This window comes from Streptopelia decaocto (assembly GCF_964273445.1).
Source record: "Streptopelia decaocto genome assembly, chromosome: 3".
NCBI lineage: Eukaryota > Metazoa > Chordata > Aves > Columbiformes > Columbidae > Streptopelia > Streptopelia decaocto.
Genome location: NC_138656.1, coordinates 37,813,225 through 37,828,455, shown reverse-complemented (window position 1 = coordinate 37,828,455; position 15,231 = coordinate 37,813,225). Strand labels below are relative to the sequence as shown.

The window sequence follows — 15,231 nt, the reverse complement described above, 5'->3', positions numbered from 1 at the left end:
TTAAGGGTCTTTTCCAACCTGAATGATTCTATGATTTTTTTTTTTTTTCAAAAAGTTTAGGTTATATTTTAATTTTAAAGTAAAATTAAAATAAATAAAGCATTCCTGAACTGCCACATGTGGCAAGCAACTCTCTGTTGGATTCTCTGCAGTTTTAAATTTCAGACTCCTCTTCTTTGTCCCTGTCTAAATTATTTGGTTTATCACAAATTCTTAAGTTCTGTATGGGGTGGCTTTCTGCAGCCTATTGCCTCTTGACCATAAAGTAATATTCTGCATAAATTAATGATAAGATACAGCACAGCACTAAGAACTGGGGGCTTTGTTCCAGGAAGATTTTTTTTCTCATGGTTTTACAGTACTGAGCAACTGTAGCACGTACATAGATGGCTTTTTTTTTAAAAAATCCCTTATATACCAACCCGTGTAGTTCTTCATACTCTGTAGTGAATTACCCATGCATTGTTAATCAGCCTTATTTCCCAACACCTCTGCCTACTCTTGTGCTCTATTTTTCTGGTGTTCTGTAGTAACTTTTGCAATTATGCAAGCCAGTAATCTTATTTCATCCTTTAGGGTACAAGACAATTACCATGTTGTATTTAAGAAAATTGCCTTCACACAGCATTGTGCAATTGAAGTCACATTGCACTCTTTCTGCTACCGTATTATTACACTAATTAAAAAGTAGTCATGGAACAACACCCGCATTTCCACTTTAATAAACAAATATTACCCTAAAGTTATGAATGAGTATAAAAACTTTGCCACAAATATTGGTGTCCAAGAAATATATACATATTGATAGGAAGGATTTTTATCAGAACATGTACCTTACAAAATGATGGGATATACATGTGCTCTTATAAATGCCTACACAAACTCCTCGGACCCTGGCAGAGGCTCCAGGAGGAACAGGAGAAGCTAGCAAGGGGAGGCATACCTCTTTTTATTTAAGGCATTTGAAAAGATATGGCTTGTGCGTGTATGTGCTTCTCTGTCCCAAAGAAAATGGCAGAGACCTCTACGAATTGAAGTTATTTTAAACTGAGTCAGCCTGGCTAAATGAGGCTTTATTTAAATCACTGAAATCTTTAAATATCTGTCTGCAGATATACATGGGAAAAACAACAACAGCAACAAAACCACAAAACAACACAGAAACAAAAGCACCTTCAAATCTGAAAAGCAAGATTTTAAAAGAAACAGCAATATCTTTTCTTGTGAGATTCTAAAGCTAATTCAAGTGGGAACCTCCTTTGCAGAACTGCACTTGGCAGCAGATCTGGCATTTCTTGTCTTCCTATTGGACAAGGAAAAACTGTAAACCTTCCTACTGCTTTCCCACAGAATAATTTTTGCAATCCTGTTTTGGCAACACTAACTAGGGAAACAGGTTAACCTTTGTCTTCAGTCAAGACTGCTGTAAGCCTTCCATTTAAAATCAGAGCCTTGACATTCCCTTGATATTTGCTATTTTGAAACTTCCCCCTCTACTTGTTAGTTTCACAGGCAGGAAGGAAAACTGGCTAGGAGACTTTGCTTTTTGTTATTTTTTAATCCAGTGAGCTGGAGTGAAACTGGAGATTTCTAAAACAGAACACTTCCACTTGCCAACCACAGGTCTCTCCTGAGAAAAAAATGAGTTGGAGCTACCATAACAATATTCTACGTAAGCAAAATAAAACAAAACAGGTTTTGATGCCCCTGTAGTTGGTTTTCAGGTGTCCCTCTGCAGTTCTGAACATCTGATTTCTTGCTTGTGTAACCTGCCATTTACATATATTATCTTGCTCCAGCAGGTGTGTTTTAAAGAAATATAGCTGACCTTGAACAAGTAGATGAAATCTTGAGAGTTGTGGATTGACAGACAGGATGAATCTGCCCAATATGGTGTAAAGTTTCAGGCACTGAAAGGAGACAGGGGGCTCAGCACTGCATACAAGTTTGTGCTTGCCAAGCCACAATGCAAGTCTTATCAAATACATACAGCCAAAGGAAGCTTGTGCAGTCCCGGCTCTTTATAAATGGTTAAGTCAGATTCATAGGTTTATAAATTGCCTTGTTTTTGGGAGTGACAGAGGATTAGATGTGAAAAGGAGATAGTACGGGAGAGGGACGCTTCTGTAGGAAAGGGATGAAGAAAGAAGGCTGCAGATCCCAGCCTGCAGTGCAAGTCATGTCAGAATCTCTCTGCAATTTCCAGACTCCTTACAATCTCCTGTCACTGAACAATTATAAATATTAATGCAAAGTTGAAAGAAATAATGATCTTTGTTAACTTCAGTTTGGGGGAAAAAATATGGATTGCTTATTGTTGCAATGTTTTTGCAAAGCTTGTGCAAAGGAGAAGGGAAAAAAGAAGACCAAAGACAGAAGCCTTGAAGAAAACAGACTTTACTTTGAGAATTGGTGGCAGAAGCGAAAAATTGAGTGTAAGAGGAAAGTAGCTCAGAGAGGTTCAACAGTATTATGAGCACAGCTGGAAATTATCCCAGTGTGTAGGAAGGACAGGTAGGCAGTAAGAGACCAACTTGACTAGTGCGATGTTCAGTGACCTCAAAGACAAGAAACTGGTTTTGCAGGGTTGCTCTGTAAATCAGATCAACAAGATGATCTCGGTTAAAGAAGAACACAAAACCAGGCTTTGTCCTTCACTCCATGACTCTTTGTTTTTTGTTAGGCTGAGTTGTTTCACTGATACAGCTGATAGTGTAGGCCTACAAACAACTGCATCTGCACTACTCAAGGAGTTGATGTTGATGCTTAGAGGTCAGGATCTCCTGCTGCCTTGGAGGTGAGATGTTTAGAACGTATTCACAAAGGACATTAATCTTCACTACAAATCTGAGACGGGAAAAGGCTGGCTAAGCAGCAGTGATTTGAAAGAGCCTCTGAGGTGGAAGAAAAAATCAGCTGCATCTGCATCAATAGTGTGACACTTGCAAAACAAACAAAAAAGGCAAATATTTGGGGCATGTAGAAACTGGGATAAATTCATGCACATCATATAACCTTCTCAATCGATTTGGTAAAGACTAATGTCAATGTGAGGCCTAGTAGCAGACACTATTTCAAGAAAAATATAAACCCACTGGAGAGTTCACAAGAGAAAAAGAAAATTGTATATATGAAGTGGCCTATGAGCAAAGATCAAAATAGTAAGTGCTTTCTAACCTAGGGAAGACTGAGAAGATGCATGGAAGTTTCCAGCTTCTTATGTACTCCAGGTGGGCAGCCTGGCCATGAAAAGCACAGAGAACACAACAGTACCTCACCGCGCTGTGCAGTTGGGAGTGCTCCTTACCATTTAGGCTCTGCAGGGCCAGTGCTTCTCCCCACTGCAACAAGAACTTCAGATTTTCCCTTGTTATGCTTTTGTTGTTGAGTAAAACATAAATATTTGCTGTGGTTGTAGGGGAAACAGAGTGTTTCATTTTATTTCTAGGTCATTAAGGTTTTCTTTTTGACTACTAAGAGTCCTCAGTTCACCTACATTACCTGTGCTGAAACGCTGATGTCAATAACTCACTGTAATGACCCGTGCTCAGCAGGAGACAATGTCTGCTGTGGGTCAGTGATGTTGGCCTCTCCCTACACACGTCGTTGCTTCAACAACTGCTGGGGTCTGAAACCACTTGGCCAAACCCTGCTACACTGTCATGTGTTGACAGTAAGTTAAAACTCCCCTCAGAGAGCTCCTCCCCCTCTCTCCTCGCTGCAGGACCGAGAGCAAAGTCACTTCTCCCGGCGGCGCCGATGCCGGTTGGCGCGGGGAGCGGCTCAGGCCCCTGACACCGCCAGGACCCCGAACCCTTAACGACCGTAACGGCCACAACGGCCGCCCCACGAGCGGCCCTCGCGCTCCGCCCCTGCGGGGGGCGAGGGGCGTGTCCTGGGCGTGTCCGCGCGGTTCCGCCGCTGCCTGGCGCTGCGCGGGTGCGGCGGCTCCTCTCGCCATGGCGGCCGGCGGTGATGGGGCGGGCGAGCGGCCCTACGAGCTGGTGGTGTTCGGGGCCTCGGGCTTCACCGGACAGTTCGTGGTAGAGGAGGTGGCGCGGGCGGCGAGCAGCGGGGAGCTGCGCGGCGCCCTGCGCTGGGCCGTGGCCGGGCGGAGCCGGGAGAAGCTGCAGGCGGTGGTGCAGCGAGCGGCCGAGAGCCTGGGTACGGGCCGCGGCTGGGGGCGTGTGGCGCATGGCCGTCGTCCGGGATGGCGGGGCCCGCGCGGTCCCAGGGTCCGGGCCGCGTCCGCTCGGAGCGGCCCCCGGGCGGGTGTGAGGAGAATGTCGAGGCGGGACGAGCCCCTGGCAGTCGGGGCTGCGCCGGGGAGGTGGCGGCTCGGCCCGGGGCGGGCAGGGGAGCGGCGCGGCAGGCGCTGTCGGTGACGGCGGTCTCCGGTGCGCAGGCAAGGCGGCGCTCGGGGCGGAGGTCGGCGTGCTGCTGTGCGATGTGGGCGACGCGGCCTCGCTGGCCGCCATGGCGAGGCAGACGCGGCTGGTGCTCAACTGCGTGGGGCCGGTGAGTGCGGGGATGCGGCCGGTGCTGCCGCGGGGTCCGCCGGGCGCGGCTGCCGGCACAGCCCGGGGCGGTGTCTGCCCCTCCGCCGCCGCTCCTGGGCTGCGTGCGGCCGGGCGCACGGCTCCTCGGGGCAGGGAAAGCAGCGGCGGCTGCCGGAGACCCGCTGCGGCGCTCCGGAGTTCCCGGAGCCTTCCGCGTGAAATCCAGCTTTTTGAAATGAAACCCAAAGTACAGCCGTATACCGTAATTGCCTGAAGATTTCTCACCAGAGTCTCCTGGTGCTGTAATTCATAGAGGGTTGGGGTTTTTTTACGTCTTTCACAGGCAGCATAACAAGAACGGTAAAGTGGGGAGGAGTTTTGGGTTGGGCTAAAGTGTTTTAAGTGGCGTTCTGTTTGGAGACAGAGTTGGAAAAGAAGCCAGGAGACTTGCTGGTTTCAGTTCTTGGTCTCTTTAAACCTCTCAATGTCAATATTTCCAGCGTGTTCAAGAGGGGATCAAAGTACAAGAGCTGGAAGTTGGGTCATGACAATGTCTTTGAAATTAAAGAGTACTTAAGTAGAGAATACGCTGGTAATATGAGTGCAGAAATCATAAATTGAGATTAGATATATTAGATTGGCCTGGGCAATCTTCTCTTAGAAAAATACAGTGGAGTAATCTGCACAGGAAACTCATTTACCAGCAATGAAATTTGTTATGCCGTTTCTTCTCCCCCTCTGAAAAAATACAAGAACGGTTAAAATTTTGCCTCACTTAGCAAAAGGAGTAGCCATCAAGCATTTAATTTTATTGTAGATACATATGCTAGATAAAGCACATTGGGTGAGTTGTGTTGTGTGGGTTTTATTTTGTTATGTGTGGTGTTCTTTCCTTCTATAGTATAGGTTCTTTGGAGAGCCTGTGGTGGAAGCTTGTGTTGAAAATGGTGCAAGCTGCATTGACATCAGTGGAGAACCCCAGGTAGGTGACAGCAGAAAAACGCTCCCTTATATCAAGGATCTGTTTAAGGAGTATTTGTTTAGTATGTTTCTGCTAGTGTTTTTGAACATGAAGGCAAATTATGCCTCCTGATCTATACTTTCAATATGCATTAATTATTTTAAAGTACACTGATGTATATTTGTTGTATATTTTTCTTACTTTTAGACAAGAGCCTCTCAGGTTCTGTCTGGAAATCCAGGATTTTTGAGTTCTGCCTCAATTCTCAGTTGTGGTTCTGTGTAGGAATTTTCGTAGATTACATTTCATTGCACTTCTCTGACACTTTCATAGCATAAATCAGGTATAGGAATAATATGTATCCATCTAAAGATTCTTCTGAGTGGTTTGAAGTAGGACAGTGAAGTGCTGATGGCCAAATATGGAGTTCTGCTTAAAAGATTTGTTCTGACTTTGTTTTAGTTTCTGGAAGGAATGTACCTGAAATACAACAAAAAGGCTGCAGAAAAGGGAGTATACATCATTGGAAGCTGTGGCTTTGACTCTATACCAGCTGATATGGGAGTACTCTACACCAGAGACATGTTGAAAGGTGACTTACATAAACATGACCTCATGCTGAAAAAGAAATGTGGATGATTCTTTCATCTGGTTTCTTAAAGGAGCAACACTTATGTGGAAACTTTCAGTCTCTATTTTGTGTGCCTTTACCAGCTGACCACTTTCAACCAAATCTGGTAGATGAAAATTTAAAAGTAAATTAGATTCCCATTAGATTGGAGAAAGTTGTTCATTAGGTAGAGGAGGGATTCAAGGTAATGTTACTCACTGAGAGAGCAGAACCTCTAGGCTGCTCAGCCTGCGTTGTGGATGTCCTTAGGCAAACCTCAGCACACTGCCTCTTGTGCAGTGAGAATCTTGTGGGGCACAGACAGTGGGGACAGGAAGGCGACGGGAAAAGGATCGCAAATGAGTAGGTAATCAGGTTTCATAAGTTGTACAAGCTGCATACAATGCCTTTTTCTTTAAGAAGCGATAGGTAGTAACTGAAAGATAACTGTAGTGGAGAAAAGATTTGAAATTATTTAATTCTGTGTAAATCATGCTTGATCCTAATCTCAAATGAGGATACTTCATTCATGAGGTCTGATTTTCAACAGCAAGGGGTAATAAGAGTAGCCAAATGTTTTGCTTTTATGTACTATTAAAATGGCTGTTTGTGGGATTGCTTTACATTGGAGCATGTCATCAACTCTCAGTTTAAGAAAACAATCTGGATCTGATTGGAGGGGGAGGAATGGCATGGAAATGAGTATCTCATTGCTCATGGGGTTATAATTTGATGCCCAATACTAGATTTGAATGAAGATGTTTTATATCTCTTCCTGTTTTTACTTTATGGTATCATCTCCTGTCTATCCAGTTGCTTGCTGTGTTGAAATTTGCCCGTACAAGTACAGTTTTACAATCTCAGAAGGAACTGAGCAAAGCAAAACAAAGCAGAATTAGTAGTAGTTGTTTTGTTTTGCTGTTCATCTCAACTAACCATTCTCTGCAGAACACAAGATATGCTAAAATTAAATGTTTTAGGATATCTTGTGTGTTTCAGGTTTTTTGTGGGTTTGATTTTTTTTGGGGGGGGTTTATTTGGTTTGTTTTGGTTTTGTGGGGGATTTTTTGGTTGGTTTTGTTTTGTGACTAGAAAAGGTCTACCAAAATCCTTAAGTCCATCTCAGGTTTCACAGCCTACACTATCCTTTATTTTGAAACTTGGAGGAAAACTAAATATGGCTCTTAATATTATTTTCCTTTTTCTAAATTTGATTATTTACATTATCTTGTTAACTAGATAAGACAAACGAAAAATTAGTAAAGATAACATTAGTGACCCTTATTGAAGTACTTTACGTTACAAGTTTGATCCTTGCTAGGTAAAATAGCTGTGGAACTTAATCTTAGCTTGTTGTACTTTGAGATGAAGATGTGGCTTTCTTTGCCTTTTCAATAATGTCAGTGTGCTGCTATTTGAGTCTACCAGAGTGTACTCTGGTTTTGTGAACTAATGACTGTATATGCCAAGTAATGTTTTCTCCTCCCTTAAAGGTACATTAACTGCTGTTGAAAGTTTCCTGAAGGTGAAATCTGGGCCTGAGGTGAGTTGGGTTACACCTTCTTGGAAACTCAGAGGTATTTGTGATAACATCACTGTAGCCCATTAGGATAAATGTTGTTACATTATTTCAGACCAGAGAACAAGCTGACAGTTCTTTGATGATGAGTCTAAGAACTTTATTCTTCAGAAGCTAATAAAAGTATCCCAAGCAAATGCCCTTTTGTAAGGTTCAGTTACATAGGCTGTCTACCTAAGGTTTGTTGTGTTAAGCTGTTCCAAGAAATACTTAAGTTTTTGCAGAGATGTTGGGAAGGAGTCATACTCAAGTAAACTATAACAGATGCAGAGTGTGTTGGCAATAATCCTAGTGTTTGGCTGTTGGTCTTTTTTCTATGGTGGGGATTGTTTCAGTATATTTCAATGCATGTAAGCATTATACATATACATAGTAATTGTAATAATGTATAATATATGTAATAATTTTAAGGTCATTATTACAATAATGCAAAGATGACCCGAACCAAGCTGGTGTTGGTGGCTGACAATCAGCATATTTCTTTACTGGTCCTGAGCACCTATCTTGACAGATGGGGTCCAAGTCATAGGCTGTTCTTAGGAACAGCTGGAGAAGTGGAGGAAGCCCATGGAATGGGAGACTAATATCTGTTAAAGGACAGGGGATAATAGTTAATGAGAATGCATGAATCTTTATGGTGGATATAAGGATGGTTTAAATATGAATATAAGTTGTAAGTGTTGGTAAGAAGGGATTTCAGTAATGAGAATTAAATGCAATGGGATAGTTAGAAGATAGATATACATACATACATATATGTATTAAATTATGTGGGACCTGAGCATGATGCAAATTGTGTGGCATAAGGGGTGCAGATTGTATTTGGTCTGGCTGAGATGGAGTTAATTTTTCTAATAGCAGCCCTCACAGTGTTGTGCTTTGTGTTGGTGGCTAGAAGGGTGTTGATAACACACCGATGTTTTGGCTACTAGTGAACAGTGCTTGCTCAGCATCAAGGCTGTCTCTTCAACATTCTCCCCTCCTCACCCAGTACGCTGGGGGTGGGCAGGATACTGGGAGGGGATGTTAGCCAGGACAGCTGATCCAAAATGACCAAAGGGATATTCGATACCATATGATGTCTGCCCAGCAGTAAAAGCTAAGAGAAAGGAGGAGGAGTGGAGGGCATTTGTTATCATGACTTCTGTCTTCTGGAGCAACCACTATATGTACTGAAGTCCTGCTTCCTGGGAAGTGGCTGGACATTGCCTGCATTTGCAAAGTAGAGAATATATCTGTGGTTTTCCTTTGCTTCCGCCTGCGGACTTTACTTTTGCCTTATTAAACTGCTTTTATGGTAACCCCTGAGGGTTTTTTTACATCTGTTTTCCCCCCTTGCTGTCATGCTGAGGAGGGAGGTGAGCGATAGAGAGGCTTGCTGGGCACGTGGTGTCCAGGCAAGGTCAACCCACCACATTTCAATATACTTTAATGAATGTTATTGTAACATATATGTAATAATTGTGATAAAATTTAATACATGTAGTAATTTTAAAGCTATTACTAAAATAACACATGAAAGCTTTGGCTACTGAATTAACTCCCATGACATGGTATGTCACAGGGTACTTGTGTACATGACGGGACCTGGAAGTCAGCTGTTTATGGCCTTGCGGATCAAGACAACCTGAGGAAGCTTCGAAAAAAGATAGGATATGCCCCTGTTCCGGTAGTTGGTGCAAAACTTAAAAGAAGGTATAAGAAACCTAAGATGTGAAACATGGCATCTCCTAACTGTTCCAGTATTTATTATATGGCTTGTTAACATATTATTAAATACTAAAAAGATGCATTTAGGACTTTAGTACAATAAGAACGCATGGATGCTCATCTAGTAGAATTGTACATGTGTTCTGCTTAACCGATTTGTTCATTTTTTATTGAAAAAATAATGTCTCCCTGCATTTACTGGGTCTCAAAGTTGTTCTAAGAGACTTGTAGTGACATGGCAAACTTTGGGGCTGGCTTTCAGAAGTGACAAAAAGAACAGAATAAAAAATGTGAGGAGAATATTCTTCTGATTATCAAACTCATCCTTGCTAGAGTGCGTGGAATTTTGAGTTGAGACGGTGATAATTTGGAGTGGTTAGCTTTCAGTGAAAAGAGAGATTGTCATAAAAATGCTTGAGAAAAAGCCAGTCTTGGCAGGGCTGTTCTGATCAGTTTCTTGCAGTTTGCATGAACATTTGAACCTTTTTACTGACTTTTTTTTTTTTTTTTTTTCTCCATTTGCAGAGGTCTTGTGTTTTTCAATCAGGAATTCAAAGAGTACTGCATTCCATTCATGGGATCTGATGCTTCTGTGGTGAAACGGTCTCAGCGTTATTTGCACACAGAGTTGCAGGAAACACCTGTAAGTTACTATTATTAGTATACTTTGTCTGTATTACCATTATCAGTGAATCATTCCTTTGTGTAATAACTGTTCTTGGTGCAGATCTGCCTAGTAGGGTTTCTGTAGTTAGGTAAATAGTAAGGACTGTGATGTGCTTTTGCTTCTGTAGAGGAGGCTTGTTCTGTTGGTCACCTTTGGAAGCTGCGTGACCTGACGTGGTCCAGGTTCTTCTGTGTGCACGGGCCTGTTTCATGCTACTTGATACTCTGCCTGATGAGCGTGGTTACTGCTGCTTGCGTCATTGTTACGGGAGTCTCTTGTAGGGTTCTCATGCTGTCTGATTCCTGGGTATGGATTTGTAGGGAATGGAAGCCTTGAGTCACAGAAATATTTGAGAGATAGGTTCCATGATTCTGGGGAATGATAAGTATGTTTAATTCTGTTTCTGAGGCTTTCTTTTTTTGTATGAGTAGAATTTCTAAAAGCATCATAATTGTAGTCTGTGCAACTACAGTCAGGTCAGCATAGTGTAGTAAATATTCTGGTAGAGAATTCATACACTGCTCATTTGTATCTGGAGATTTCTTCAACACTTGGGTGTCTGGTGTGGAGAGTAAAGGCAATGTGAAGTGGTGGTGGTAGAAAAATGTTTAGTTTTTTTTTTTTCCATGGTTTCCTGAGAGGAGACCAGCACCAATAATCTGTTACAGCTGGGCAGAATCACATGCATCTGTTGTTGGGAGATGAAGGTGAGAAAGCACTCTAAAAATATGCTTGGGAACTACTAAGAAGAAAGGCTTGCCATTGTTATTGCAGAATTTTAAAGCAAGGCCTTGGTTTCTTTTCAACTAAAACACAAAAAGGAGGAAAGAATATGTGAGGAAAGAAGCCTGAAATCAGATACCAAAGCACATCTTTCTTTAAAGTTTTCTGCTCTTGTTTACCATGCTCGTTCCCTCGCCGTTCTGTAGTTGTATTGTCTATTCATAATGAATTATAAAATGAAGTATTATTCAAAGAATTGTTTAGAACTAAGAAAGTTGTTTAAGGCCCTATTTAAACAGCTCTCTATAGTATCAAACAATTGCATCATAATTTGGGGGTAGATTTCTTTTTACAAATGAATTGATGCAAAAATTTTAATGCAAATTATATAACCGAAAATGTGTTTGCTTCAGGTGCAGTATGGCGCTTATGTGAACATAGGTGGTCTTGGCTCTGTTATCAAGCTGATGTTTGCTGGCATTTTATTTCTTCTTCTTGTGAAGTTTAGCTTTGGAAGAAAACTTCTGGTAAAAGTAAGTGTTTGAGACTCAAAAGAATTAAGTGTTTGGGGATTTTTTTTTTCTCTGTAGCTTATTGTTGGTCTTTTATTTTTTTTTTTCTTTTACTTTCTTATTATGTAGTACCCAGAATTTTTCTCTGCTGGACACTTCACAAAGGACGGACCAACCCAGAAACAGGTAACCGACTGTTTTCCATTGCAATTATTGAACACATTTGTTATGGTGATGGTAGAATAGTAATCTAGAGTCAACTGCTTAGTTTCAAATGATGCCTAAATGCACATTTTCTGTGCCTGTTGAGATAGCTTGGAATATTTAAATAATCATCGAAGTAAGTGGAACAGATCAGAGAAAAAAATGGATCATGTTGCTGGGTCCGATATATTTGCGTGGCTGGCTCACTGCACTCAAATGATGATGACATGGGGAGACTGAGTAGTGAAAGCGTTGGACTGCAGGCACTGAGATGGGCTTTAAAACAATACCAGTTCCAAGAAGGTGGAAGTGATTAAAAATTTAGATGAGATTGCACCTTTTAAGCAATACTCAAAATAATGACTCTCATGTTTATATGGATCATAGTATTTGGCATAATAGATACTTATATTTACTACCTGTGCTTGCCTGATGTGAGTTACTGTTTTGGTAACCGCACTTGTCTTGGCCGCTACAGATGGATGGAACCTCTTTCACAATGACTTTTTTTGGCGAGGGTTACAGTGAGGGCCAGGATCCCCAGAATGGAAAACCAAATGTAAAGATCTGCACCGAAGTCAAGGGGCCAGGTATGTATGTTAGTAGCAGCTAACTGCCTTTTCCTCACATTCCCTGCTCTAAAATAGGTTTATGCTTCCATGGTATTTTCACTCTCTAGGAGTTGTTGCAACATGGACAAAGTCAACAGCCTTTATAGAGTATTACCTTGGATACTAGCATTCATTGTGACCTTTTTTTTTTTTTTTGAAGTAGCTTATTCATTTGCGTTCTTGTCCTTCTCATTCTCTCTACTAGATAATCTTTCGAGGTCCCTTCCAATCCCTGACATTCTGTGATTCTGGGACTTTCCCCATTTCCATTTCTGCAGAGTAAAGCAGTTAAGGCAGAATGCTTTAAGGATGATTTTCAGTTGCTAGAGCCTGGACTTACTGTTTGTTTATTTTGTGTCTGCTGTGAGTAAACTTAAACAGATCTGGCATGGTGTCATTTCTAGCTATAACATACTTGTGTTCAGACCATTCCTTTGAGGGGAGATGACAGCTGAAGTAAAGTTTGGAGACAGTAAGAATGTATATTCGGAAAGGAGTTAATGAAGCATAGCTTCTTTAAGTAACTAGAGATGTAGCCAAATGTGCCAGTCTCACAGCAAAAGCCTGAATTTAAGTACGGGATGGGGAAAGCTCTTGATGTAACAGAGTGTTCTTTGTCACGGAGAGGTGATTGCTTGTGGTTGTTGTCAGTTTATAGGCCTGTATTTGAAGCAGTATTTGTCCAGACTAGATCTTAAGGACTTCACCAGCTACTGGGGATGATTGCCAGGTAAAAAAGCTGTTCTTAGACGGGGAAGGCTGTTTCATTGCCAGCTAGATTATCCTTCAGCATGCTGTAGGTAAGAGCAAGATTACATGCTGCATCTTAACATGCTGTACATTGTTTGTTTGGGGTTTTTTTTTGGCAGAACCTGGCTATGTTGCTACACCAATTGCAATGGTTCAAGCAGCTGTATCTCTTCTGGAGGATACAGCTTGTCTGCCTAAGCAGTAAGTACTTTCACATGCAGAACAGCTTGATCTCCCTTAAAGCTACTCTGTGTGTATTTTCTCTTTGAAAATACAGAACTCATAAACCTGTGGATTTTTGTGTTACCCAAATGGCTGTGCAAAGGAGATACTTCACCATGAGCTGATTTAAACCTACTTATCCTTCCTTTGCCTTTCAATTTGAAAGGATCTAGGCATAGGTTTTTGGTAATGCTTTTGCAGCATCTATTCCATCAGTGTCTGTAGTTTCAGTTACTAGAATGGTTTCTATTGAGTTTGCTGGATGCAGAAATGGAACTATGAATATAACCAGCTTGCTCTCCTGTGGGATGAAGTGGCTTTTTCTTTCTTGGGTGGGAAGACACATCTTTGACTTCAAAAAAAAAAAAGGTGCCGGTCACCACTAATGTTTTTATCTTCTCATTTTCAATACAGAGGTGGTGTATATTCTCCAGGAGCGGCCTTCTCCAAAACAAAACTGATTGATCGCCTCAACAAACGTGGTGTGGAGTTCTCTGTTATTAGCAAGCCTGAAGTCTGAAGTCAGGACATGACTGTATGAACTAACACCTTCCCTGGGTCTAACTCCAATAAAACTTATTTGGCTGTAAAAGCCTAATCATAAAATAGTTTCACTGTGGTATTGTTTACAGAGAAACAGAAGAAAAATTGAGTTAAAAGTTAAAATACTATTTGCTATAGTGAGCAAACCCATAAAGGGTATTGAGTATTAATTAACAAGTATGTTAAATCTGTGACTTACTGCGTACTAGTTCTAGGATTTTGTTTAATCTCTTACATTAACTTTTCAGTTACTACTTAGTGGAACCACTATGGCACCTGCTTCACAAATAACCACAGCTGTCTCACTTTGCCCCATTTCCCAACTACTAAAAGCAGGCAGGCCTTGGATAACAAGTGCCTTAGCAGCTGAAACCACTAGTTACTCCCCATGCCTGTTGGGGATTGGCGCTATTACTTTGTGGTGTTCTTACATTTAAAGCCTTGATGCCCGTAATGAAATAAAAGAGGAGGAGTTGTTTCTCAGAGTTTAAGGCATAGTTTTGTCTTTTTTTTTCTGGTTTATTATAAAGATCAGCCATCGCTGAACTGTTGTCTTAAGGTACATTAACTTTCTTCCTTACTTGCTTGCTGTGCTGTGCTAAAACGGGAGAGGAAGTACTTGTAGGGTTTGGCAATAGGACAATGACGAACAGTTCGGTGGTGAGGCCCGCACGGTCCCAGGGTCCGGGCTCCGTCCGCTCGGAGCGGCCCCCAGGCGGGTGTGAGGGAAAGGGCTGAGGGTCGAGGCGGGACGAGCCCCTGGCAGTCGGGGCTGCGCCGGGGAGGTGGCGGCTCGGCCCGGGGCGGGCAGGGGAGCGGCGCGGCAGGCGCTGTCGGTGACGGCGGTCTCCGGTGCGCAGGCAAGGCGGCGCTCCGGGCGGAGGTCGGCGTGCTGCTGTGCGATGTGGGCGACGCGGCCTCGCTGGCCGCCATGGCGAGGCAGACGCGGCTGGTGCTCAACTGCGTGGGGCCAGTGAGTGCGGGGATGCGGCCGGTGCTGCCGCGGGGTCCGCCGGGCGCGGCTGCCGGCACAGCCCGGGGCGGTGTCTGCCCCTCCGCCGCCGCTCCTGGGCTGCGCACCTTCCTGCCACACTGTCATTTGAAAAGGTACCGCAGGAAGCTGAATCAGCCATTGGGAACCATCACAGCTCCTAACAACACTTGAGTAAAAACTGCCAAGGTCACTGCTTGTTTTGATGAATATGGTCCTGCAGGCACGGGATGCTACAGAAGGTCTGATTTCAAATTCCAATTCTCAATATAAGGGGTTTTGGTAATTTTTAAAAAAAATCTAAATGAAATCACAGTCCATAAAGCCTTTAACTGTAAAAACCAACGATGACAGCCCAGCTTACCCCAGCAGTCCCTTTTGCTTCCGAGTTCTCTTCCCTGAAAGATATTCTGGATTTCTTTGCTCTTAGAGGAGGAGTGACTGATCGTCCTGGAGATGCAGAGGGAGTTGCCAGAGGTGTGGTGCGAAGGCGGGATCCGAGAATAGACTGAGGAGTAAACCCCGGAAAAGCAGAAACAGATGTGGCCAAAACTTTAGTTTTCTATGAAAATGAAAGCTTTTTTTTAAAAAAAAAAATAAAAATTTAGTGGTTATTTTTTAAAGTGCTTTTAATTTAAAACCGCTTAAA

The 15,231-nt window shown here is 42.6% G+C and overlaps 2 protein-coding genes across 2 annotated transcripts in view; one reads left to right on the top strand and one right to left on the bottom strand.

The window, feature by feature from the left end:
- The first annotated feature begins 3,891 nt into the window (after positions 1-3,891).
- On the top strand, positions 3,892-14,076 carry SCCPDH (saccharopine dehydrogenase (putative)). The gene is made up of 12 exons (XM_082047490.1): positions 3,892-4,164; positions 4,406-4,518; positions 5,401-5,481; positions 5,923-6,052; positions 7,564-7,613; positions 9,214-9,344; positions 9,885-10,002; positions 11,163-11,282; positions 11,391-11,447; positions 11,944-12,055; positions 12,946-13,027; positions 13,463-14,076. The coding sequence occupies exons 1-12, from the start codon at positions 3,960-3,962 to the stop codon at positions 13,566-13,568; spliced, it is 1,305 nt and encodes a 434-aa protein (XP_081903616.1). The 5' UTR covers positions 3,892-3,959; the 3' UTR covers positions 13,569-14,076.
- LOC309437280 (protein ELYS-like) overlaps positions 10,023-15,231 on the bottom strand; it is a gene marked incomplete at its 5' end in the record, with an annotated part of 50,748 nt that continues 45,539 nt past the window's right edge. Inside the window, 1 exon segment of the mRNA XM_082047489.1 lies at positions 10,023-10,397.